The sequence below is a fragment of the Gopherus evgoodei genome, chromosome 3, assembly GCF_007399415.2.
Source record: "Gopherus evgoodei ecotype Sinaloan lineage chromosome 3, rGopEvg1_v1.p, whole genome shotgun sequence".
In the NCBI taxonomy this organism is placed as follows: domain Eukaryota; kingdom Metazoa; phylum Chordata; order Testudines; family Testudinidae; genus Gopherus; species Gopherus evgoodei.
This window is the reverse complement of record NC_044324.1, coordinates 6,210,843-6,234,191: the sequence shown is the minus strand read 5'-3', so window position 1 is coordinate 6,234,191 and position 23,349 is coordinate 6,210,843. Positions and strand designations below refer to the sequence as shown.

Sequence of the window (23,349 nt, the reverse complement as noted above, 5' to 3'; positions counted from 1 at the left end):
GCCTGGAGTTCTTAGGGGTTCAGCCTCTCACGGGATTTCGGAGGCAGGTTTCAGCGTGTGATGCCCTGGCCCAGGAGAAAACCAGCCCCGTGACTCAAGTCACAAAGGCCCTGCCATCTTGGTTAACTTTTCTATATGGGGGGAAAAAATCGTTCCTGGGCCAGGTTGGGGCTTCAGCCAGTCCGGTTCCCTCGCCGCCAGGACAGAAATCACCCGGAGTGTGTTGCAACTGGACCTCCAACGTGGGCACCTTCCTTCAGCACTGGGAAGGCCGAGTGAGTCCTGGGGAAATGGAACCCAGGAGTCCTGGCCCCCAGTCCTACCCGCCCCTCGGTTCATTGATCCTTGGGGCGAGTTTCCGGGGTTACGCTTCATATTCTGTTTGGATTTGACACTCTCTTTTCTGGAGCCTGGAACAATCCATGGTGAGAAAGCAGCGCTGCAGGCACGCAGGCTGGGAAGGGTTTGTCCTGCCCCCAGCCATTCTCCTTAGACCGGAGAGGCAGCATCCACCTGTGTTCCTGTGCTAACGAGCCCAGCTCGTCATGTGCCAAAGTGCACGTTTGCCCAAGAGCTCCCAGCACTCCTGGGTAAATAACACAGAGGGGGGGCAGGAGTGATTGTTAAGGAAAACAGAATAGCTTCCTGCCAAGATCTGAACGGTGGACAAACAATAACGTGCGATTCCCAAGCGCCTTTCCTCCCCCAGCACTGGCTATAGACAGGTCATCTTCCGCCACGGAGATGCAGTCACCTCTGGGGTGGGGCGCAGCAGCAGTTTAGACAGGGCCCGGCAGAGCAGTGGTTTGAGTTCTGAGGGCAGCGCCAGCACCATGCGGAGGGAAGAGTGCCCCCTTTGGGCTGGCAGTTCCTTGGCCCGCCCTCAGCCAAGTGCTGACCCAGCTCAGGATGCCAAGCAAGGGAGGGACCCAAGGCTGGGTGGAACCCCCCCCCATGCTCATCCCTTCTATGGGTCGTGTGGAGGGACTGGGGCAGCGGGGGGCCTGGCTCGCTGGATCCCTCTGACTGCGCTGAGGCGGGAGGGGGTGCAGGGTCCAGCTGACTGAACCCTTTCTGGGAAGCTGCAGCCTAGACTGTCCCATTGCTCTGTGGGTGGGGGGCGGGGGGCAGGGGGAGGCTGATGGGGCTTTGCTTTGAAGTGAGCGGGAGGGGCATTTGCAGAGAGACAGGGATGAAGCAAGAACCTACGTTAATCAAGGGGAGAGCCGTAGTCACTGGTGGGGGTGGGGGAGTCTCGGTAACACTCAGCTTGTGGCTGGGTGAAAGGCCCCCCCCCCCACCCCAGGGACTCCCCTGTGGAGCTGGGATCAGGGCCCTGTGTGGTGACTGTTCCCCCATTTCCCAGAGTGTCACTTAGAGCTGCCTCGGGGCTGCTGGAAGGAGGGCCTCTGCGGGAGGCAGGCCAGGCTCTAGGGCCTCTGCGGGAGGCAGGCCAGGCCCTAGGCTACGGGGAGTGCAGTGAGTGAGGGCTTCGCCCTGCCTCGGCGGAGTCAGAGGCCGGGTGAGGGGCCCGGCACCAGCAGATGCTCCAGAGGCCCTTGTTAAAAGCCGCAGCCCCCTTGTGTGGCCAGGGCAGGAGTATTTCCTTCATTCAAGCCTACTGATTCCACAGGCCTGAACTCGCTGGGAACGTGGGGTGTTGGCCTGACAATGGCAGGGAGTAACCGCCTCGTGGTGTCTGGATCTGGCAGGGGGCTGCGTCAGAGCTGATGGCTGGGCTGGCGGGGAGATCAGAGCTGTGCGGGGAGCCGGCTGCCAGGTGCAGTTCAGACCCACTTTCGCTTGGCTCACGGTGTTGGGACAGCTGCCTTGTGTCCGGTGCGAGTGAGTTAAAATGGAGAGTCCCTGCCCTGGAGTCCTGGCTCCCACTCCCCTCCCAGAGCTGGGGCTGGAACCCAGGAGTCCTGAATCCCAGCCCCCTGCTCTAACCACCAGACCCCACTCCCCTCCCAGAGCTGGGGCTGGAACTCAGGAGTCCTGAATCCCAGCCCCCTCCTCTAACCACCAGACCCCACTCCCCTCCCAGAGCAGGGCACAGAACCCCCAAGTCCTGGCTCCCAGCCCCCACCCCCTGAGCTCAGCCACCTTCCCCGAAGCTTCTCCTTGTGCTGTCCCTTTAAAACCAGCCTGTGGGGGATGACCACCCCTACCCCTCCCATCAGTCAGGTGTGGGCTGGCAGGTCAACTGGGGCATGAGTGGGGGCCAGACAATTCCCAGGCTCCTGGCAGTGGGGCCAGGCTGCCCCTGCCTGCCCGGGAAGCCCAGAGCGGGGTAGACAGCTGGATGGGGGGCAGGCAGTCCCAGAGCAGGGCACTGAGCCATTCCCTTGACATTCCCACCCCTTCTGCATGGCCAGTTGGCCCCCTGCCGAGCCCTGGACCATCCCCTCACCCCAGCCCCATGCAGGGCTTCACTCTCCAGCTAAGTCAGGGAAGCATTTAAGGGCAGCTGGATCCCATTAGCAGATTAGCCAGGAATCCCAGAGGGGGTGGGCCAGGAGCCTGCCAGCCTGGGCCAGCACCCCGGCATTCCCACCCCCTGCCTCCGGCCAGCACTGGCTGGTGGGGAGCGCGGGCTCAGCTTGGCCGAGGAGGCAGCATGGGGGCTGCGGATGTGATGCTGTGAAGATGGGCAGCCCCAGAGGGAGAATAATGGGAGTCAAGACTCCTGGATTCTTTTCCGGGTGCTTGTAGGCAAGTCCCTGCCCCTCTCTGCCTCAGTTTCCCCATCTGGAAAGCAGGGGCCCTTCCAGGGAGGCTGTGAGGCTAAACTAATGACTTACGTTTACAGAGCACTTTGGGACCAGGATTGGGGGGAGGGAGCCCAGGGCTGGGATAGCAGGGGGCTGTGGGTCAGGGGCTGCTAAGAATGGTGTCCCCCCGCCCCCCCCGGCCGCGACAGCACACGCTTGCCTTGTGCAGCTCCCAGGTACCTTGGCACTTGCTGGGTGACAGGCGCTGGGGGTGGGAGGCGTGATGCGCATGGCAAGGGGGAGGCCGAGGCGCAGTAGCAGGGGAACTGTCCCCCCCCAGGCTGGGAAGCTGTAGCCCCATGCCAAGGGGGCAAGGTGAGGCCATTAGCACGCCAGCCGCCTTGCCAAAAATCTCCTCCATCACGCTGAGATAACACCCCAGGCTGGGGTGCAGCCCTGCTGTTCCCACCCCCTAGGAACAATGGGGCTGGCAAGGAGAGGCCCCGTGGTGTCCCAGGGAAGAGAGCTGGTGTCTGAACCCCCTCGCCCCCCTCCTGGCGCTGCCCCACTCATGACAAAGGGTCTGGGGAGGGGCTTTGCCCTGGATCACCTGATCCCCAGCTGCGACTGGACGCCTGTGAGGTGTCACTGGAGCCGGGGCTGGGGGCTGAGGGGGACTGGCTGGACCATTGGTTGGGGGGGCTTCAGTGTGAGTCCCTGGGGTCCTTTCTCTCCTCCCTGGCCCAAGCCGGTCGGCATCTCAGGAGCGGAGCCAGTGCTGCCAGGGCCAGGCAGAGCTGAGCTGGGACTTGGGCTGGTCAGAGCCGAGGCTGCTCCGTGTCGTGGGCTGGGCTGGGGGCAGCAGGGCCGGGCCCCCTGCTCGGCCGTCCCCTGGGGATCGAGGTGATAAGCTTTGGCCTCCAACCCCAAACGGCTTCTCCCAGCATCTGGTTTCCATTTGCTGCGCTCGGGGGGTGCAGCCAGGGGCAGGCAGAGCTGAGCTAAATTTAGCGCTGCTGATGGAGTTAGCAGGACTCGGTAACCTCAGGCTCACTGGGATGTCTCCAGGGTGGCGTCGGTGCCCCTGCCCCTGGGCCTGGCGTGCCTGCCCTCCTCCCAACAGCTCAGGGAGGCTGGGTGCCAGGACTCCTGGGTTCTGTTCCTAGTTCTGGATGGGGAGTGGGGTCTAGTGGTTAGAGTGGGGGGGCACTGGGAGCCAGGACTCCTGGGTTCTTTTCTCAGTAGTGCTGCTGGCTCACTTTGTGGCGCATCACCACTCTGCCTCAGTTTCCCTTCTATAAAGGGTGGGGGAGCAGGATCCTATCAGGGGCTATAAGTGCATCTGACAGCTGCTAGCGAAGGTTCATGGCGCTATTAACAACAGGGTTCATTCGCTTTGCCACTAAGTTTGTTCAGGCAGATGCAGCGCCCGGCCTCTCACCCTGGCTGTGGCTGCATCTGCCTTCCCTGCTCCAATTCTGACTGATGCTGGGCTCAGAGCTCACGGTTCCCCCCTCCCCATGTGATTACCCTGTGGAAGTCACTGCGGCAGGATATTCTGGGGGCAAAGGGGGAAATGAGTTGAGGAAAGGCCAGGCTGGCTGGAGGAGCGAGGCTGGAATTCTCCCAGGGGGCTGGCAATCCTCATGCTCCAAGGCACAGCCTGGTCCGCAGCTGGGGTCAGGCAGGAATTTCCCTCCCTGACCCCGGCTGCACCATCCCTGGGCTGGGCTCCATCTCTGAATCCTGATCAGGCTGGGGAGTGGGTCAGCTGCTGCCAATCAGAGGGAAGGTGAAGCTGAGGACCCACTAAACTCATATCCTGGGGGCTGCATTGACAGCAGCCTCCCTGAGAGGCATTGGGAAGCCCCCTCATACCCCGTAGCCCCCACCCCTCGTGTGCAGCCAGGCTGCCTGAGCGCCCCACCTCCCCCCAGGGACTCCCATTCAGCCGGGGGCGGGCGGGTAGCTAGGCAGGCCCCTGGGATCTCTGCAGCCTCGGCACAGGTGCCAGGAGCCGTTTGCCTGGGCCGCACTTCACGCCAGCACTCGGCATGGTTCTCGGCTTCCCCTTTCCTTCCTGCCCCCCTCGCCCAGGGGGTTCCTGGGGGCAGGCACTGAGCAAAGCCGCCTTCAAAGCCCAACTCCCTGCGTGAAAGTGGCGGGAGTGCTGAGTGGCTGCCTGCCCCCCGGCAGCTGGGCATGCACCTAGGGGTGGGGGCTGCGTGCGGGGCGTGTGCATGGCTGGGGGGAGCACAGGGGGGTGAGGTTTGTGTAGGGTGATGGTGGCGTGTCTGGGGGGGTACGTTGGGGGAGGTGACACCGGCCCCCCGGCCCCCCACCCTGTCCCAGTGGTTTGTTCCTTGTCCCAGGACAGCCCCATGTTTACCCAGGGAGGGAGTCATCTCTCCATGGGGGATCCCTGTGGGCGTGGGGCCCCCCCCCACGCTCTAAAAATGGAGCCACCGAAAGCAGAAGTTGTTTGTTAAAGGGCTTGGACTGGCTCTGTCGTCCCCTCCCCCAGCCGGCCCCATAGGGTGGGAAGAGGGGGACTCCTGGCCCTGCTGGCCCCAGAGCAGCTGCCCCAAGCGGGGGGTGAATTGGGGGTTGGTTAGTCACATGTTTGGGATGAAAAGGGGGGGCTGGGAATGAGGCAAAGTCAGCGCCCCCCAACTGCAGGGCCTTGGAGCTAGCGGAACTGTGGGTGGGGCCAGTTGGGGTACAGGAAGGTTGGCAGAGCTAACCACTGGCCCCCACTCCCCTTCCAGGGCTGGGGATAGAACCCAGGAGTCCTGCTCCGAGTCCCCCCTGCTCTAACCACTGGCCCCCACTCCCCTCTCAGGGCCAAGGATAGAACCCAGGAGTCCTGCTCCCAGCCCCCCCCCGCACTGGCCCCTGCTCCCCTCCCAGGGCTGGGGGTAGAACCCAGGAGTCCTGCCTCCTGCCCCTCCTTCATTTTCATTGTCCTGCATGTTAGCCCCTCAGCTCCTCTTAGCTCAGCCCTGAGTCCCGTCTCCCTAGCCAGCACCCCCAGTTTTGCACCCTTCCCCAGCAGCTCTGCTGGTGCCCCTCACTCTCAACCTGCAGCCCCCTGCTAACCCAGCCCTGGGCTCCCCCTCCAGCCACGCTAGTGGCTGTCAGCCCAGCCTGACTAAGTGCTGAGTTACTGCTCCAGCTTGTCCTGGAGGGGAGCCCAGGGCTCAGGGCTGGGCTAGCAGGGGGCTGCGGGTCGGAGTGAGGGCACCGGCAGAGCTGGGAGTGACTCAGGGCTGGGCTAGCAGGGACTGCGGGTCGGGAGTGAGGGGCACCGGCAGAGCTGGGGGTGACTCAGGGGCTGGGCTAGCAGGGGACTGCGGGTCGGGAGTGAGGGCACCGGCAGAGCTTGTGGGACCCAGGGCTGGGCTAGGAGAGGCTGCAGGTTGGGAGTGAGGGGCACTGGCAGAGCTGGGGGGACCCAGGGCTGGGCTAGCGGGGGCTGTGGGTCGGGAGTGAGGGGCACCAGCAGAGCTTGTGGGAGTCAGGGCTGGGCTAGCAGGGGGCTGCAGGTTGGGAGTGAGGGGCACTGGCAGAGCTGGGGGGACCCAGGGCTGGGCTAGCGGGGGCTGCGGGTCGGGAGTGAGGGGCACCGGCAGAGCTGGGGGTGACTCAGGGCTGGGCTAGCAGGGGACTGCGGGTCAGGAGTGCGGGGCACCGGCAGAGCTGGGGGTGGGGAGCCCAGGGCTGGGCTAGCAGGGGCTGCGGGTCAGGAGTGAGGGGCACTGGCATGAGCTGGGGGGACCCAGGGCTGGGCTAGCAGGGGGCTGCAGGTTGGGAGTGAGGGGCACTGGCAGAGCTGGAGGGGGAGCCCAGGGCTGGGCTAGCAGGGGGCTGCGGGTCGGGAGTGAGGGGGCACCGGCAGAGCTGGGGGTGGGGAGCCCAGGGCTGGGCTAGCAGGGGGCTGCGGGTCAGGAGTGAGGGGCACTGGCAGAGCTGGGGGGACCCAGGGCTGGGCTAGCGGGGGCTGTGGGTCGGGAGTGAGGGCCCCATCCAAGCCGCTCTGGGGTCTCAGACCTGCTGTCTGAGCTGCGAGGGCCCTGGTGGCCCTGGGGGCGGTGCTCGGATTAGCCCCATTAGCGTTAATGGGGGCGGCACGTCCCGTCCTCTCCCTGCCCCGCAGAGACCCCGGAGCACTTAGCGCGGCCAGCAGCTCCCAGGTGTGCGCCGAGATCGGTATCAACATGAATAAATCATCTCTGTAATGGAGTGGGGGGGGCCTCTAGTGGGCTCGAATCCTGCGAAAACGCTGCTGCCAGGGAAGGAAACGGGGGGGCAGCCCCAGAGCAGGCGGCCCCCTAGAGCTAACAGCCCCTTGCTCCCACTGAGTGGGAGGATCTCCAACCATTCAGTGTTCTATTATCCCCTGAGGGGGAAACTGAGGCACAGAGGGGCAGTCAGCAGAGCGTCAGCGGCACAGCTAGGAATGGGACCCAGGCATCCGGGCTCCTAAGTCCCCTGCAATAACCATTAGACCTGACGGCTCAGAGCTGGGAACAGGGCTGGATGCAGCGGGGAGCGCAGTGCCAGTCAAGATCTGGGGGAGGAAGGCTGGAGCGGCGGCCCCTCCCACATGCTGCTCAGCCCCCCCCCGCCCCAGGCATTGCTGTTGCTTTTGGACGCCAGCTGGTCCTTACGCAGTTTGCGCCCCAGGCCCTGGCCTGCAGCTCAAGGAGCTTGGTCTTTTACCAAGTCCCACCTCTCTCCCCCCCCAGTTCGTGTCTCTGAATCAGATGATTTCCCCCCCATCCCCAATTCACAGCCGCGATTGGAGAACCACGAAGCTCCCCCCCAGCCGTGACTTGGCACCATTAAATATTGAGCAGAGCCGGCGGCGTGGCCACTATAAAGCGCTGGTGCCGGCAGCTCCGTGCCAGGCTGCTGGGGCACCGGCTGGCCCAGGCACCCCCCAAGTGTCCCGCTCCGGATCCCCGCGGCGCTGGAGCTGGCAGGGGTGTCTGCGCTGGCCATGGGGCTGCTCTGGGGCAAGCGGTGCCCCCGTCTGCTGGCAGGCGGCCAGCCCACCCCAGTCGGTAATTGGGTAATAGCCCTTTAAGAGCCCGTGGGGCCGGGGGTCTCGGCGGTGGGTCCAGAAGAGACGGATCAGGCTCCACTCCCAGCAGCCCCCACGCAGGCCCCCCCGGGTTGGGCCAGGAGGTCGGGGGGCGCCAGGAACTTGGCAGGCGGTGCCTGGGGGCTGGAGACGGGGAATGTGCCGACTCAGCTAATCCGGGAGGGGCACTGCCCATTGCCCCCCCTGGCACCTACCCAGGGTCCCTCGTGCTCTGCGGCCTCACTCCCATTGGCTCCTTTTGTCTCCCCCCCATGGGTGTCTAACTGCCCCCCCACCCTCCCCCCTGCAGCTGCAGCCTGGAGGCCCCAGAGCATCATGTCGGAGAACAAGGAGTGGGCCACCCTGAGCCCCGAGGAGTTCGCCCAGCTGCAGAAGTACATTGACTGTGAGTAACCACCCCCCCCGGCCCCGTGGCTCCGACCCCCCCAGGGATGGCCCTGCCCACGCCGTGGTCCCGCTGCCCTGGGGGATCCCTGTGGGAATGGCCCGTCGCCCCCAGGGCATCGGGGCGCCAAGGGGAAGGGCCCCCCCAACCAACAAGCGCCACCCCCGCAGACCCGCTAGTCTGGGCTCCGCCTAGGGCAAGGGCTGGGGTGGAGAGTTGCCCCTGCTCTGGCGGGAGCAGGATCGGGCCCCGGGTGGGGGGAGGACGGTATGGGGGGTGGCAGCTGAGCCCAGCCATGTCAGCGTTAACCCCACCCACATCCCGCTTTGCACTGGGGGGGGTCAGCCCCTCTGGGACCCCCCCATCAGGTTCTGCAGTGGGGGAGGGGTCGCCTCTATTGGGGATTTGCCCTGGTACCACCATGCCAGGGCCGCAGGTGGGGCTGATTTCCTGCCGTGGGGGCCTGACCTGCCTGGAAGCTTGTGGGGGGGCAGTAGAGTGGCTGGATTTGCCCCCAGAGCAGGGCAGGGGTCATGGTGGCAGAACTGCAGCTTCTCTCCCCCCTCCCCCCCCCGGCAGGGCTGTGAGATGGGGAGGGCTTGGCCCTGGGTCTGGGGAGTGTCTGCTCCAGGCCAGGGCTGTTCCCCCCTCCTGGCTCAGGGGGGGAACCTGGGATCCTGACCCCCCCGTTCTCTCCCCCCAGACAGCAGCAGGAAGGTCCAGGACGTGCTGCAGGAGTTCTATGGAGATGGCACCTTGGTGCAGCACCTGCAGGGAGACGTGAGTCTGCCCCGCTGCCCCCCCCCGTGTCCCCGGGGGGCCCCAGTCTGATCCCAGGGCCCCTCTGCTATGAGCCGGGCCACCCCTTAACTGCCCTCCCTGCTGCCTCTCCCCAGTCGATCGACTTTGAGGGCTTCCAGCTCTTCATGAGGAGCTACCTGGAGGCCGAGGAGATCTCAGACGCGCTCTGCCAGCACCTCTTCCTGTCCTTCCAGACCTCGCCCGGGGAGGGCCCGGGGCAGCAGCCGGGCCTCGGGGAGCAACCAGGTAAGGGTGTGCACCGGCCCCACCTGCTCCGTCAGCCTGGCTGAGCTGCAGGAGAATCCCCATCAGATGCTGACTGTACGGGGGATATGACACACGGAGGAGCAGTTCTGATCCCAAGCAGCGGGAGGCAGTTGTTAGCCAGATTGCTGCAGTGGCCAGAGCTGAACTGAGGATAGGGCCTGTGCCTTGGGGAGGAGGGTGACATGGGGCACAGGCTGCCTGGGGCTAGGGGGCTGCAGCTGATACTGGGAGGGGGCAGAGGGTCCCCCGTTTCCCGTCGCTGCTCACCACTCCTCCCCCCCAATGGCAGCTGAAGCCGAGGAGTGAATGGGCCTCAGGGCCCGATATCCTGCGTCCCGTGTGGGGCAGGGGGGCTGCGGGGTTCAGCGCCGGCTCTGTCTCTTTGCAGCCAGCGGCCTGGTCTGCGTCAACGACGTCTCCTGCTACTTCTCGCTGCTGGAGGGGGGACGCCCCGAGGACAAGCTGGAGTGTGAGTCTGGGGGGGCACCGGGGGGGGCATGTCCCACCCGCCCCAGCCCCATGGAGAGGCGACAAGCTCGGGGCAGCTCTTGGGCTCAGACCTGCGATGGGTTCCTAAGGGGAGAGGGGGTGGCCCTGAGGGGACGGGGCGGGGGGGGGCTCTTGTGAGACCTTTGAGGGAGGGGTCAGACCTCTTTCCCCAGACGGGTGGGGGCTGCCAGGCTGTGCTAGGATGTGGGCTGGAATAGGGGGTGGCCATGAAGGTCTGAGCCTGGCTGGGGCCCCCCCACTGACTCCGCTCTCCCCCCCCCCACCAGTCACCTTTAAGCTCTACGACAAGGATGGGAACGGCCTGCTGGACAGCTCGGTGAGTGGCGTGGGGCTGGGGGGGCTGCAGCCCCACCCTCACTGCCCCATTCACCCCAGTGCCCCCCCACTGCCTGCTCTGAGTGCCTGGCCCCTGCAGGCCCCCCCCAGGCCTGGCAGCCCCTCCACCCCTGGCTGGGTCCAGCCCTGCAGGCAAAGGAGACCGCTGCCCCCCCCCATCTCTCCAGGGACCCCCCAGGTGCTTCTGGCCTCAGGGCTGAGCAATGGATCCATCCCCGTTTCCCCCTCCCTGGGGGGCTGCCTGCCCCCCCATTGGCCTGTTCTGACCTGCTCTGCCAGCCCTGCCCCCCCATGGGCCGGTTCTGACCCGCTTTGCCCCCTCCATGGCCCGGTACTGACCCGCTCTGCCCCCCCAGGTCCCCCCCATGGGACGGTACTGACCCGCTCTGCCCCCGCCATGGCCCAGTACTGACCCACTTTGCCCCCCCCCGGTTCCCCCCATGGCCTGGTACTGACCCGCTGTGGCACTCCCCTCCCCCATGGTCCGGTACTGACCCGCTGTGCCCCCCCTGGTCCCCCCCATGGGACGGTACTGACCCGCTCTGCCCCCGCCATGGCCCAGTACTGACCCACTTTGCCCCCCCGGTCCCCCCCATGGCCCGGTACTGACCCGCTGTGCCACTCCCCTCCCCCATGGTCCGGTACTGACCCGGTCTCTTCTCCCCCCTCTGTGCCGCCCCAGGAGGTGGATCGGATCATCACCCAGATGATGCGAGTGGCCGAGTACCTGGACTGGGACGTCACGGAGCTCAAACCCGTGAGTACCGTGGGGGGGGCTGCCCTGGCCCTGCCCCCTCCTGCCTGGAGAGGCACCAGCCCCGGGGCACTGCAGGGGGCAGCGTGTGGTGGGGGGGGTTGCCCCGAGCCCGTGGGGGGGGCAGGCTGGGGGCAGGCCCTTGCGCCAGCCGTGGGGGCTGCTGCAGGGGAAGATGGGGTTCTTGGAGGTGGGTCTGCTGGAGCCCCTGAGCCATGTCCCTGCCCCCCCCGCCCAGATCCTGCAGGAGATGATGAAGGAGATTGACTACGATGATAGCGGGACGGTGTCGCTGGCCGAGTGGCTGCGAGGGGGGGTCACCACCATCCCCCTGCTGGTGCTGCTGGGCCTGGAAGTGGTGAGTGCGGGGGGGGGGGGGGAAGAGAGGGGCGATCCTGGGGGGGGCAGGGGGACCCAGGGAGTGGAGGGGGGAGATCCCGGGGAGGGGCAGAAATGCTCTGAGCTGTGTGGGAGTTTGACCCGTCAGCAATGGGGATCTCCCACTGAGCAAGATGGGAGCAGCCGGGTGGGACTGGGGGGGTGGGGGGAAGCTCCTTAACTCCATCCAGACCTTCCTGTGGACCTGGGTCCCCCCCCCAGGCGGTAACCACAGGTGGGTACGGCCCATTGGGGAGCCCCACGCCCTCGGGGAGACGTCAGTGAGCCCCTACCCCCTCCATAGGGGAGCCCCACGCCCCTCGGGGAGACGTCAGTGAGCCCCTACCCCCTCCATAGGGGAGCCCCACGCCCCTCGGGGAGACGTCAGTGAGCCCACCACCCCCTCCATAGGGGAGCCACACGCCCCTCGGGCAGATGTCAGTGAGCCCCCACCCCCTCCATAGGGGAGCCCCACGCCCCTCGGGGAGACGTCTGTGAGCCCCCACCCCCTCCATAGGGGAGCCCCACGCCCCTCGGGGAGACGTCAGTGAGCCCCCACCCCCTCCATAGGGGAGCCCCACGCCCCTCGGGGAGACGTCAGTGAGCCCCCACCCCCTCCATAGGGGAGCCCCACGCCCCTCGGGGAGACGTCAGTGAGCCCCCACCCCCTCCATAGGGGAGCCCCACGCCCCTCGGGGAGACGTCAGTGAGCCCCCACCCCCTCATAGGGGAGCCCCACGCCCCCTCGGGGAGACGTCATTGAGCCCCCACACCCCTCCATAGGGGAGCCCCACGCCCCTCGGGGAGACGTCAGTGAGCCCCCACCCCCTCCGTAGGGGAGCCCCACGCCCCTCGGGGAGACGTCAGTGAGCCCCCACCCCACCGTAGGGGAGCCCCACGCCCCTCGGGGAGACGTCAGTGAGCCCCCACTCCCTCCGTAGGGGAGCCCCACGCCCCTCGGGGAGACGTCAGTGAGCCCCCACTCCCTCCGTAGGGGAGCCCCACGCCCCTCGGGGAGACGTCAGTGAGCCCCCACACCCTCCGTAGGGAGCCCCGCCGCCCCTCGGGGAGACGTCAGTGAGCCCCTACCCCCTCCATAGGGGAGCCCCACGCCCCTCGGGGAGACGTCAGTGAGCCCCCACCCCCTCCGTAGGGGAGCCCACGCCCCTCGGGGAGACGTCCAGTGAGCCCCCACTCCCTCCGTAGGGGAGCCCCACGCCCCTCGGGGAGACTCAGTGAGCCCCCACTCCCTCCGTAGGGGAGCCCCACGCCCCTCGGGGAGACGTCAGTGAGCCCCCACCCCCTCCGTAGGGGAGCCCCACGCCCCTCGGGGAGACGTCAGTGAGCCCCCACCCCCTCCATAGGGGAGCCCCACGCCCCTCGGGGAGACGTCAGTGAGCCCCCCACTCCCTCCATAGGGGAGCCCCACGCCCCTCGGGGAGACGTCTGTGAGCCCCCACTCCCTCCATAGGGGAGCCCCACGCCCCTCGGGGAGATGTCAGTGAGCCCCCACCCCCTCCATAGGGGAGCCCCACGCCCTCGGGAGACGTCAGCAAGCAACCGTGTGCCCCCGCCCCGCCCCCACCGACCCTCTTCTCCCCCCAGAACATGAAGGACGATGGGCAGCACATGTGGCGGCTGAAGCACTTTAACCGGCCGGTTTATTGCAACGTCTGCGAGACCCTCCTTCTCGGGCTGCGCAAGCAGGGCCTGTGTGTACCTGTGAGTGCCCCCCTGCCCCCCCGCGCGGGCACGGCCCCTCTGGCCCCCCCTCTGCCCCCGCGCGGGCACGGCCCCTCCTGGCCCCCCCTGCCCCCCGCGCGGGCACAGCTCCCCTCTGCCCCCCGCACAGGCACGGCCCCCTCTGGCCCCCTCTGCCCCCGCACAGGCACGGCTCCCCTCTGCCCCCCGTGGGGCACGGTCCCCCTCTGGCCCTCTCTGCCCCCCGCACAGGCACGGCCCCCTCTGGCCCTCTCTGCCCCCCGCACAGGCACGGCCCCCTCCCCTCTGGCCCCCCCTGCCCCCCCGCGCGGGCACAGCTCCCCTCTGCCCCCGCACAGGCACGGCCCCCTCTGGCCCCCTCTGCCCCACGCACAGGCACGGCTCCCCTCTGCCCCCCGTGTGGGCACGGCCCCCCTCTGGCCCCCATGGTGGGACGGCCCCCCTCTGGCCCCCCTTGCCCCCCGCGCGGGGCACGGCCCCCCCTCTGGCCCCCTCTGCCCCCCGCACAGGCACGGCCCCCTCTGGCCCCCTCTGCCCCCCGCACAGGCACGGCTCCCCTCTGCCCCCCGTGTGGGCACGGTCCCCCTCTGGCCCTCTCTGCCCCCCGCACAGGCACGGCCCCCTCTGGCCCTCTCTGCCCCCGCACAGGCACGGCCCCCTCTGGCCCCCCTGCCCCCCGCGCGGGCACGCTCCCCTCTGCCCCCCGCACAGGCACGGCCCCCTCTGGCCCCCTCTGCCCCCAGCACAGGCACGGGCCCCCCTCTGCCCCCCGTGTGGGCACGGCCCCCCTCTGGCCCCCATGTGGGCACGGCCCCCCTCTGGCCCCCCTTGCCCCCCGCGCGGGCACGGCCCCCCTCTGGCCCCCTCTGCCCCCCGCACAGGCACGGCTCCCCTCTGCCCCCCGTGTGGGCACGGTCCCCCTCTGGCCCTCTCTGCCCCCGCACAGGCACGGCCCCCCTCTGCCCCCTACTGCCCCAACAGCGGCGTGGTAGGGGATTCCCTCTGCCCCCCCGATGTGGGCATGGTCGTCCCTCTGCCCCCTTCTGCTGACCGGGCACAGCCCCCCTCTGTCCCCCACTCCCTCTCCCCGACAGGAGTGTGGTGGGGGGTCCCCTCTGCCCCCTACCCACGACACGGACATGGTGGGGAATTCCTTCTGCCCTCCTCCCCCCCAGTGTGGGCACAGCCCCCCCTCTGCCCCCCTCCTGCTGACATGGGCACAACCCCCCTCTGCCCCGCACATCCCTCTCCCCGATAGGGGTGTGGTGGAGGGTCCCTCTTCCCCCCCGACGTGGGCATGGCCGGGAAGGGGGACCCCCACCTCTGCCCCCGGGAGAAATGGTCACAAGCCTGGGAAAGTGCTGGGGGGGGGGTGTGAGTAGTGGGAGGAGCTAAGCCCCACCCTGCCCCACTCATGCCCCTCCTCCCCGGTCACTAACCTGCCTTTTCTGCCTCCAGTCTGCAAGTTCACGGCCCACGAGCGCTGCGCCCGCCGGGCGCCCCTCAGCTGCATCAGCACCTATGCCAAGTCCCGCAAGGACACCAGCGTGAGTGGGGGGCAGGGGACCCCCGTGTCTGGTCCCCAGAACCATCATCTGCCCCCAAGGGCCTGCCACTAACCCATCTTCAGGCAGGGAAACTGAGGCACAGCGCACAGAAGGGACTTGCCACTGATGGGCTGACACTCTGGGACTAGAACCCCGGAGTCCTGACTCACAGCCCTCCCCCACCCCCCTGTAAACCACTAGACTCCCCTCCCAGAGCCAGGAGAGAAAACCCAGGTGTCCTGGCTCACTGCCCCCCCCTTCCCTCCCCAGGCTCAGAGCCACGTGTGGGTGAAGGGCGGCTGCGAGGCCAGCAAGTGCGACAAGTGTCAGAAGAAGATCAAGGAGTTTCCAGAGCCTGACGGGGCTTCACTGCGTCTGGTGCCACCTCAAGGTGGGGTGCGACACCCCCCTCCCCGGTGCCCCTGTCGCTCTGCCAGGGGCTGGGGGCAGCTTCAGGGGAGGTGGGGTCAGAGCATGCGCCGCACTAACCCCCATCTCCCCCAGATCCACGAGGAGTGCCAGCCCAGCGTGCCCCCGACCTGTGACTGCGGGGCCCTGCGGGACCACATCCTGCCCCCTTCGGCCATCTACCCCGTGGTGCTGGTGAGTGAGTCCCCGGTGGGCGGATGGACCGGCCCGGAGCCGCTGGCTAGGGGCTTTCTGGACCAAGCTGGGCCTTTGGGAGGCCTGCCAGGCTGGGAGTCCCCCCCGCCTCCATGCTGGGGAGAGACCAGAGCCACTGGCAAGGGGATCTGTGCCCCACTGGGCTTTGAACTCAAGCAGCAGCTCCGTCCTTGCCCCCACGGAGACCCTGGGGTGCTGGATCCTCTCCCAGGGCTCCGGGCCCGTCTGGGCTCCGGCAGCAGCTCCGGGCCCGTCCCTACGGAGCCTGGGGGCTGCTGGTCCTCTCCCTAGGGCTCCGGGCCCGTCTGGGCTCCGCGCCAGCTCCGGGCCCTGTCCCTACGGAGCCCCTGGGGGCTGCTGGATCCTCTCCCAGGGCTCCGGGCCGTCTGGGCTCCGCCCAGCTCCGGCCCTGCCCCCAGGTGACGCCCTGGCTCTGGGTTCCAGGAGAGGCAAAACAGCCAGAAGAACGACGGCGGGACCCCGGTGGAGGAGACGCCACAGCCCGCACCACGCCCGAGGGCCGGCACTGCGGGTGAGTGGGGGCGACGTCCCAACAGCGCTGCTCTTCGGCTGGCACTGCGGGGCTCGGCACCTGGAATGGGACACTGGGCGAGGCCCCATGGCAGGGCCTGGCGGGGGGCGGGCTGAGATTCAAAAAATGAGGAGTTTATCCCTGCCCAGTACGAGGTAACACCCCGCCCCCCAGGTCAGCTATTCCTATCCGGTGCCCCTCACTCCGACCCACAGCCCCTGACAGCCCAGCCCTGCCAGTGCCCCTCACTCCAGACCTGCAGCCCCCCCAGCTAGCCCAGCCCTGGGCTTCCCGGCCCTCCTGGTCCATACACCCCAAGGACACTCGCTATTGGCTCATACAGGGCACAGTGGCTCCTCCGGTGGCAGAAGGTGACCATGCAACTTGGCCACAGCAGCTGCCTCCCCTGAGCCGGTGCAGCTGGATGGAGCGGTGAAACCCGGCACACTTGGCGTCGCCTCGGCAGGCGCAGACCCTGACACGTGCACTTCTTCCCGTGCCCGCTGTGGCACTAGCGTGCCCAGGCGTTGCCTTGCTGACCCCCCAGCCCCTTGGCGCGAGCCGCGCTTCCCCGCCCCGGCCGTGCCGCGGCGGCGCTGCTGGCGTGCGTGTCCTGCTGGGAACCCGCTGTGGTTTGCTCCAGCCAGCGCTCCTGACTCACTCGTGACTCATCTTTTCGTTCCCCTTTCCCTCGCCCTGCAGATTATCCCAGTACCTGACACCCACCCCCTCCTGGTCTTCGTCAACCCCAAGAGCGGTGGGAACAGGGGGAGAGGTAAGAGAGGTGGGCTCTAGCAGAAGGGCTCTTGGGGAGACAGGACCCTGGGTTCTATGTCTGGCAGTGCGAGAAGTGTGGGGTCTAATGGTTAGACATGCGGTGGGGGGAGGGAGGTGCCAGGACTCCAGGGTTCTCTTCCCAGCTGTGTGTGTGACCGTGGGCAAGGCTCTCTGCCTGTCTGGGCCTCAGTTTCCCCATCTCATGTGATGGGTGGAGGGGTTTGGGAGGGTTGTTCCGAGGTTGCCAGGCAACAGTCTCATTACCATGGTGTCATTGCTACACCCTGGTCTAAGGGACATGCCCCTGGGACAGCTGTTTCCCACCCCCCCCAGGCTGCCCTGCACCCATCTGTGATCTAGACTGTCCAGGGGTGGGGGGGTTCATGGCGATGTCCGGTGGGTTCTAGGCTTGTTGGCGCCGCTCCTGAAACTTCTCCCCTCGTCTCCACGACCAGGGTGCTCCGGAAGCTCCAGTATCTCCTCAACCCGCGGCAGGTTTACAACCTGATGAAGGGGGGCCCGGCCCCTGGGTGAGTGAGAATTCAGGGGCCCCGCGGCCTTTTGCGAGTGGGTCTCGGCCCCGCTCCTAGTGGACTCTTGCCCACATTGCAACGCCACGGGGCAGCTCCAGAGCATGAATGGGGTGGGGGCAAGGGTCAAAGGGCATCGGCCAAGTGAGGGCTCTGGCAGCCCCAGGCTGGGCTAGCAGGGGCTGCGGATCAGGAGTGAGGGGCACAGCGAGCTGGGGGGCAGGGAGGCCCAGGGCTGGGGTAGCAGGGGCTGCAGTGTGGGAGTGAGGGGCAAACCGGCAGAGCTGGAGGGGAGCCTAGGGCTGAGCTAGCAGGGGCTGTAGGTCGGGAGTGAGGGGCACCAGCAGAGCTGGGGTGGCAGGGAGCCCAGGGCTAGGGTAGCAAGGGGCTGCGGGTCGGGAGTAAGGGGCACCGGCAGAGCTGGGGGGGAGCCCAGGGCAGGTCAGGGTTTAACTGACCCTTGGGGAGGATCTGGCAGGGAATCGGGGGGGGGGGGGAATCCGGGGCTCCTGGCGCTGACCCAGCTCCGTGTCTCTGTTCTCAGGCTGAACTTTTTCCGGGATGTGCCAGATTTCCGGATCCTGGTGTGTGGGGGGACGGCAACGTGGGGTGGATCCTGGACGCCATCGTAGGTGGAAGCTGGAGGGGGAGGGCAGTAACCCCCCCACCCCCCCCACTGACCATCCCCCTCTCGTTGCAGATAAAGCCAACCTGCCCCAGCGCCCCCCCGGTGGCTGTGCTCCCGCTGGGCACCGGCAACGACCTGGCGCGGTGCCTGCGCTGGGGGGGAGGTGAGTGACGCGGGTGCAGGGGGCAGAGCTGTGCCCATGGGTCTGCCTGGCCTGGCACGCCCCAACCCCCCTCAGAGTAACGGGCACGGACCTGCCCAGATTCCCCCTCCCTCCCCGCTCAGCCCAGCTGGGGCACCGCTGCCCGTGTCTGCCTCCGGTCCCCCTTGGGGGGGGGCACCTGGCATCACCCCTCCCCTGACCGCCCTGCCCCCTCCCCCAGGCTACGACGGGGAGAACCTGGGGAAGATCCTGAAGGACATTGAGAGCAGCAGCATCCTGCCCATGGACCGGTGGCTGGTGCACGTGACCCCTGAGAACCCCGCGGAGAAGGGGGACCCCGTCCCCTACGAGATCATCAACAACTACTTCTCATCGGCGTGGTACGGCTGGGGGGGGGCAACACCTGGGGGCAGCGGGGTGGTTTGGGGGGCCCCAGGATGCTCAGGGCCTTCTCCCTGTCCCAGCCTGGTCGGTTCACCCCCGGGGGGAGCAGCTGCTGGGCTCTGACTGCGTCTGTCTCGTCCCCAGGACGCCTCCATCGCTCACGCTTCCACCTCATGAGGAGAAGTACCCCGAGAAATTCACAGCAGGTGAGCGGGGGGGGGGGGCCGGCTGGGGGGTGGGGGCCGGCCGGGCAGGAGGAAAGGGGGGCAGGCTGGGGGGTAGGGGCCAGCCAGGCAGGAGGAAAGGGGGGCAGGCTGGGGTAGGGCCGGCGGGCAGGAGGAGGAGGGGGCAGGCTGGGGGGTAGGGGCCGGCGGGGCAGGAGGAGGGGGGAGGCTGGGGGGTGGGGGCCGGCGGGGCAGGAGGAGAGAGGGCAGGCTGGGGGGTAGGGCCGGCGGGGCAGGAGGAGGGGGGGCAGGCTGGGGGGTAGGGGCCGGCGGGCAGGAGGAGAGGGGGGCAGGCTGGGGGTAGGGGCCGGTGGGGCAGGGGACGAGGGGGCAGGTGGGCATGGCAGGGCAGGCTGGGGGATAGGGGCCGGCGGGGCAGGGAGCATGGCAAGGGCTAGGGGGTAAGGGCCAGCCAGGCAGTGGGAGAGGAGGGCAGGCTGAGGGGTAGGGGCCGGCCGGGCAGGGGGGGGGGGGCAGGCTGGGGGTAGGGGCCGGCCGGGCAGGGGGAGGGGCAGGCGGGGGGTAGGGGCCGGCCGGGCAGGGGCGAGGGGGGCAGGCTGGGGGGTAGGGGCCGGCCGGGCAGGGGGCGAGGGGGGCAGGCTGGGGGGTAGGGGCCGGCCAGGCAGTGGGAGAGGGGGCAGGCTGAGGGGTAGGGGCCGGCCGGGCAGGGGGCGAGGGGGGCAGGCTGGGGGGTAGGGGCCGGCCGGGCAGGGCGAGGGAGGCAGGCTGGGGGGTAGGGGCCGGCCGGGCAGGGGGGGGGAGGATGCTGGGGGGTAGGGGCTGGCGGGCAGGGGGCGAGGGGGGAGGCTGGGGGGTAGGGACCGGCCGGCAGGGGGCAAGGGGGGCAGGCTGGGGGGTAGGGGCCGGCAGGGCAGGGGACTAGGGCAGGCTGGGGGGGTAGGGGCTGGCTGGGCAGGGGCAAGGGGGGCAGGCTGGGGGGTAGGGGCCGGCCGGGCAGGGGGCAAGGGGGCAGGCTGGGGGTAGGGGGGCCGGGCAGGGGGCAAGGGGGGCAGGCTGGGGGGTAGGGCCGCAGGGCAGGACTAGGGCAGGCTGGGGGGTAGGGGCTGGCCGGGCAGGGGCGAGGGGCAGGTGGGCATGGCAGGGGCAGGCTGAGGGTAGGGGCCAGCTGGGGAGGGGCAGGGGGGCATGGCAGGGGCAGGCTGGGGGGTAGGGGCCGGCCGGGCAGGGGGCAGGCTGGGGGTAGGGGCAGGGCAGGGGGGCATGGCAGGGGCAGGCTGGGGGTAGGGGCTGGCGGGGCGGGGGCATGGCAGGGGCTGGGCTGCCAGCCGCGCTGTAGCCTAGGGGTTCCCAGAGGTGGGGGGGGGGGCCTGGCTTCCCATGTGGATCCCAGCTGGAGCGCAGGGAAGCTCGGAGCGGCTGATCCAGCCCTCGGGGAGCCCATGGGGGGCAGCGACTCTGGGTCCATAGCCAGGACCTCGCCCATCATAATGGTGACCCCCCCCCAAGAAAACCCCCCAATGAGATGGGCCAGGAGCCACAACCAGCACCCTGCTCCCACAGCGCCCCCTGCTGGGATGGGAACAGCCGGGCACTCCCCTCCCCCCCAGTGGCTCTGCCCACCCCCCAGCGCCCCCTGCTGGGATGGGAACAGCCGGGTGCTCCCCTCCCCCCCAGTGCCCTGCCGCCCCCACAGCGCCCCCTGCTGGGACAGGACAGCCGGGCGCTCCCCTCCCCCCCCAGTGCCCTGCCCGCCCCCACAGCGCCCCCTGCTGGGACAGGAACAGCCGGCGCTCCCCTCCCCCACCCCCCGTGCCCTGCCCGCCCCCAGCGCCCCCTGCTGTGGCTTGGTCTGGTCTGTTTTCCACCCGGGGTTTGTGGGCTCTGGTTCCTCTCCAGGATGAAGAACAAACTCTGGTATTTGGAATTTGCCACGTCCGAGACCATCTTCGCCACCTGCAAAAAGCTGAAGGAATATCTGACCATTGAGGTGAGGGACAGCCCAGGGCTGGAGGACTGGGAGCACCCCCCCCCGCACCCCCGTGCCCCCCCGCGCCCCACTGGCAGAGCCCAGGGCTGGAGGAGCTGGGAGCACCCCCGCGTCCCCCCGCACCCACCCACTGGCAGAGCCCAGGGCTGGAGAGCTGGGAGCTTCCCCCCCAGCCGGCGCTCCTGCCCTCCCCCAGGCCCTGCTGGCAGAGCCCAGGGCTGGAGGAGCTGGAGCTCCCCCCCGCACCCTGTGCCCCCCCACATCCCCATGGCAGAGCCCAGGGCTGGAGGAGCTGGGAGCACCCCCCCCCGCACTCCCACGTCCCCCCCGCACCTCCCTCTGGCAGAGCCCAGGGCCGGAGGAGCTGGAACTCCCCCCCCAGCCGGCGCTCCTGCCCCCCCCAGCGCCCCCTGCTGGCAGAGCTCAGGGCTGGAGGAGCTGGAAGCTCCCCCCCAGCCGGCGCTCCTGCCCCCCCCAGCGTCCCCTGCTGGCAGAGCCCAGGGCTGGAGGAGCTGGGAGCTTCCTCCCCCCAGCCGGCGCTCCTGCCCCCCCAGCGCCCCCTGCTGGCAGAGCCCAGGGCTGGCGCATCGGCCGGACGAGCCGCAAGGCCTCGCTGGGGTGGGGGGCTGGTTTAAGGAGGTCCCCGGTTGGTAACTCAGGCTCTGCCCCCCCCCAGTGCTGTGGGCAACCCCTGGACCTGAGTGGAGCCCTCTCGGGGGTCGCCGTCCTCAACATCCCCAGCATGCACGGCGGCTCCAACCTCTGGGGCGAGACTAAGAAGCCGCTGGGCGAGGCCCGGAACGCGGGCGGGGGGAGCCAGCCCCAGGCCGTCACCGACCCGGAGACACTCAAGACCTGCGTGCAAGGTGCGGGGCGGGGGGCGGGGCCTCAGGCAGGTTTCAGGGTAATTCTGCATGAATACCAGCATGGCCCCCCCCATACCTGCCTTTCCCCCCTTGGCCCCTCCCACTAGGTGGAGCCATAGAGCCCCACCTCCTTAAAGGCACAGCAGCCTATGGGGGGGCTGGGAGGGGAGCTCCCCAGAGCAGGGGCACACCGTGCACCCCCACCACCCTGGTGCCGCTGACCAGCCCCACTCACTGAGGACTCGTCCCGCCAGCCCCCGAGCTGGCTGGGGAGACCCGGGTGTGGGGGCTGGGCTCAGTCATCCCCGGGCCCCTGGCAGCAGGGGCCCCAGCGCTGACGGCCCCTCCCTCCCTCGCTGCCCACAGACCTGAGCGACAGGCGGCTGGAAGTGGTGGGGCTGGAGGGCGTGATCGAGATGGGGCAGATCTACACGGGGCTGAAGAGCGCAGGAAAGCGGCTGGCCAAGTGCTCGGAGATCACGCTGCGGTGAGCGCTGGGGGGGTCCCCGGGGCAGTCAGCCCCCCGTGGTACCAAGGGAGGCAGGCTCAGCCCTGGCCTCCCCCTCCTGGGACCTGCCACATGTGGGGGAAGGTCCCAGCCCCTGCGGGGGGCGGGGGGGGTGTGCTCCTGTCTCACACCGGGGTCTCCGCAGGACCCTGAAATGCCTGCCCATGCAGATCGACGGGGAGCCCTGGATGCAGCCACCCTGCACGGTAAGAAGCCGTATCGGGGTCCTCCTGTGCTCCCGAGCCAGCCCTGCCCCCCAGCGGTGGGGATCCGGGGCCCCTGCAGCGTTCCCAGCCCCTTCGAGAGGCCTCAGTAGACCCCCCCCCGCCCCGCTAATCCATCGGGGGTGTGAAGGGAGGCGGGGCCGCCAGGGGGCTGCTGGGGGGCCAGGGCAGTCGGCTCCAGTGCCCACCCGGGCAGAGGACTGGGCCCGTTGGAGTGGGTCTGGGGCCCGGGGGCCCTCGCCTCGCTGAAGGGCAGGTGTTGGTGCAGTTCGGAGCTGTGGGGCTGGAGTGCTGGCAGCCCACCTGCCCCCCATAGCCAGGTGCCAGGGGGAGGGCAGGTGCATTACCAGTGAACCTGAGGGGGAGTGACTGGAGCTGGGGGAAGAGCCCCCCCCAGCACATCCTCCCCCACTCTCTCTCTTTCAGATCAGGATCACCCACAAGAACCAGGCGCCCATGCTCCTGGCCCCGCCCCCCCGCTCCTCCAGCTTCTTCGGCATCAAGAAGGGGCCCCATGAGTCATAGGGGGAGCCCAGCTGGGGGACAAGGACCCCCCCAATCCGACCACCTTGGCTCGGAGCAGGGGACAGCCCAACCCCCAGCCCGCTGCAGCCTGGATGTCCTGTATAGACCCATTGCGTCATGGGGGGGTCACACCTGCGGCCCCGCCAGCCAGGGCCCCTTCCCTGCACGAGCTCCCCTGCTTGCCAGCCCGGGCCATCCATGGTAGCCAGCAGGGGCCAGGCAGGGGCCTTGGTCTGTCCCCCCCCGCTTGCTGTGCGCTGGCCCCCGCTGCCCACCCTCCTCTCTGCTGTTTCTGCCCTGTGATGGGGGCAAGGAGGGCGTATGTACCTGCCCCTCCTGTGCATCTCTGGCCCCTGCGGGGAGTGGGGGGCAGCAGCGTGCTGGGCCCCTGTGTACCCTACATTCCAGCCCCCTATTTATTGCCCCCACAGTCCAACACTCCCCCACCCTTGAGATTTCAAGTGCCTCATCTTACTAATAAAGGTCGGAGTTTTTGTTCTCTCCCGCCCCCGTGGTCTCTGTTCTGGGCGGGGGGGCACAGACCCCAGTTCTCAGGCGGGGCGTGGGTCCCGGGGCCCTAGGTGCTGGGCCATGGCTTTGACCAGGGGGCCCCTAGCCCGGTGCCCATCACATGCCCAGAGGGGTGGGCTGGGGTTAGAGGCAGCGCTGCCCGGGGGATGGGGTGGGGGCTGGGCTCACAGCGTCGCAGGACGCTTGGGTTCCTACTCCCAGTTCTGGGGGGCAGGGGACAGTGGGTTGCAGGACGCCTGGGTTCCATTCCAGTGCCTGCGGACACCTTCCTGCCCCTGCTTTGCCTTCCCCTGCCAGAGGAGGGTGCTAAGCATGACCTATACGTGGGGGGCTGGGGGTGGCTGACTCCACATTGGGGGTTATG

General features: G+C 68.6%; 1 protein-coding gene across 1 annotated transcript; it reads left to right on the top strand.

Moving 5' to 3' along the window:
• The first annotated feature begins 1,212 nt into the window (after nt 1-1,212).
• Nucleotides 1,213-22,954, top strand: DGKA (diacylglycerol kinase alpha). The gene is given in 29 exon segments (XM_030554336.1): nt 1,213-1,845; nt 8,111-8,206; nt 8,910-8,986; nt 9,103-9,253; nt 9,663-9,743; nt 10,051-10,100; nt 10,803-10,877; nt 11,113-11,232; nt 12,858-12,974; nt 14,069-14,150; nt 14,433-14,521; nt 14,792-14,860; nt 14,862-14,912; nt 15,026-15,124; nt 15,357-15,368; nt 15,590-15,602; nt 16,321-16,451; nt 16,908-16,984; nt 17,529-17,572; nt 17,575-17,612; nt 17,685-17,775; nt 17,996-18,155; nt 18,304-18,365; nt 19,972-19,999; nt 20,241-20,331; nt 21,008-21,197; nt 21,564-21,684; nt 21,851-21,911; nt 22,356-22,954. Coding segments are annotated over 29 exon segments (2,490 nt in total). The 5' UTR covers nt 1,213-1,730; the 3' UTR covers nt 22,455-22,954.
• Nucleotides 22,955-23,349: the final 395 nt, after the last annotated feature.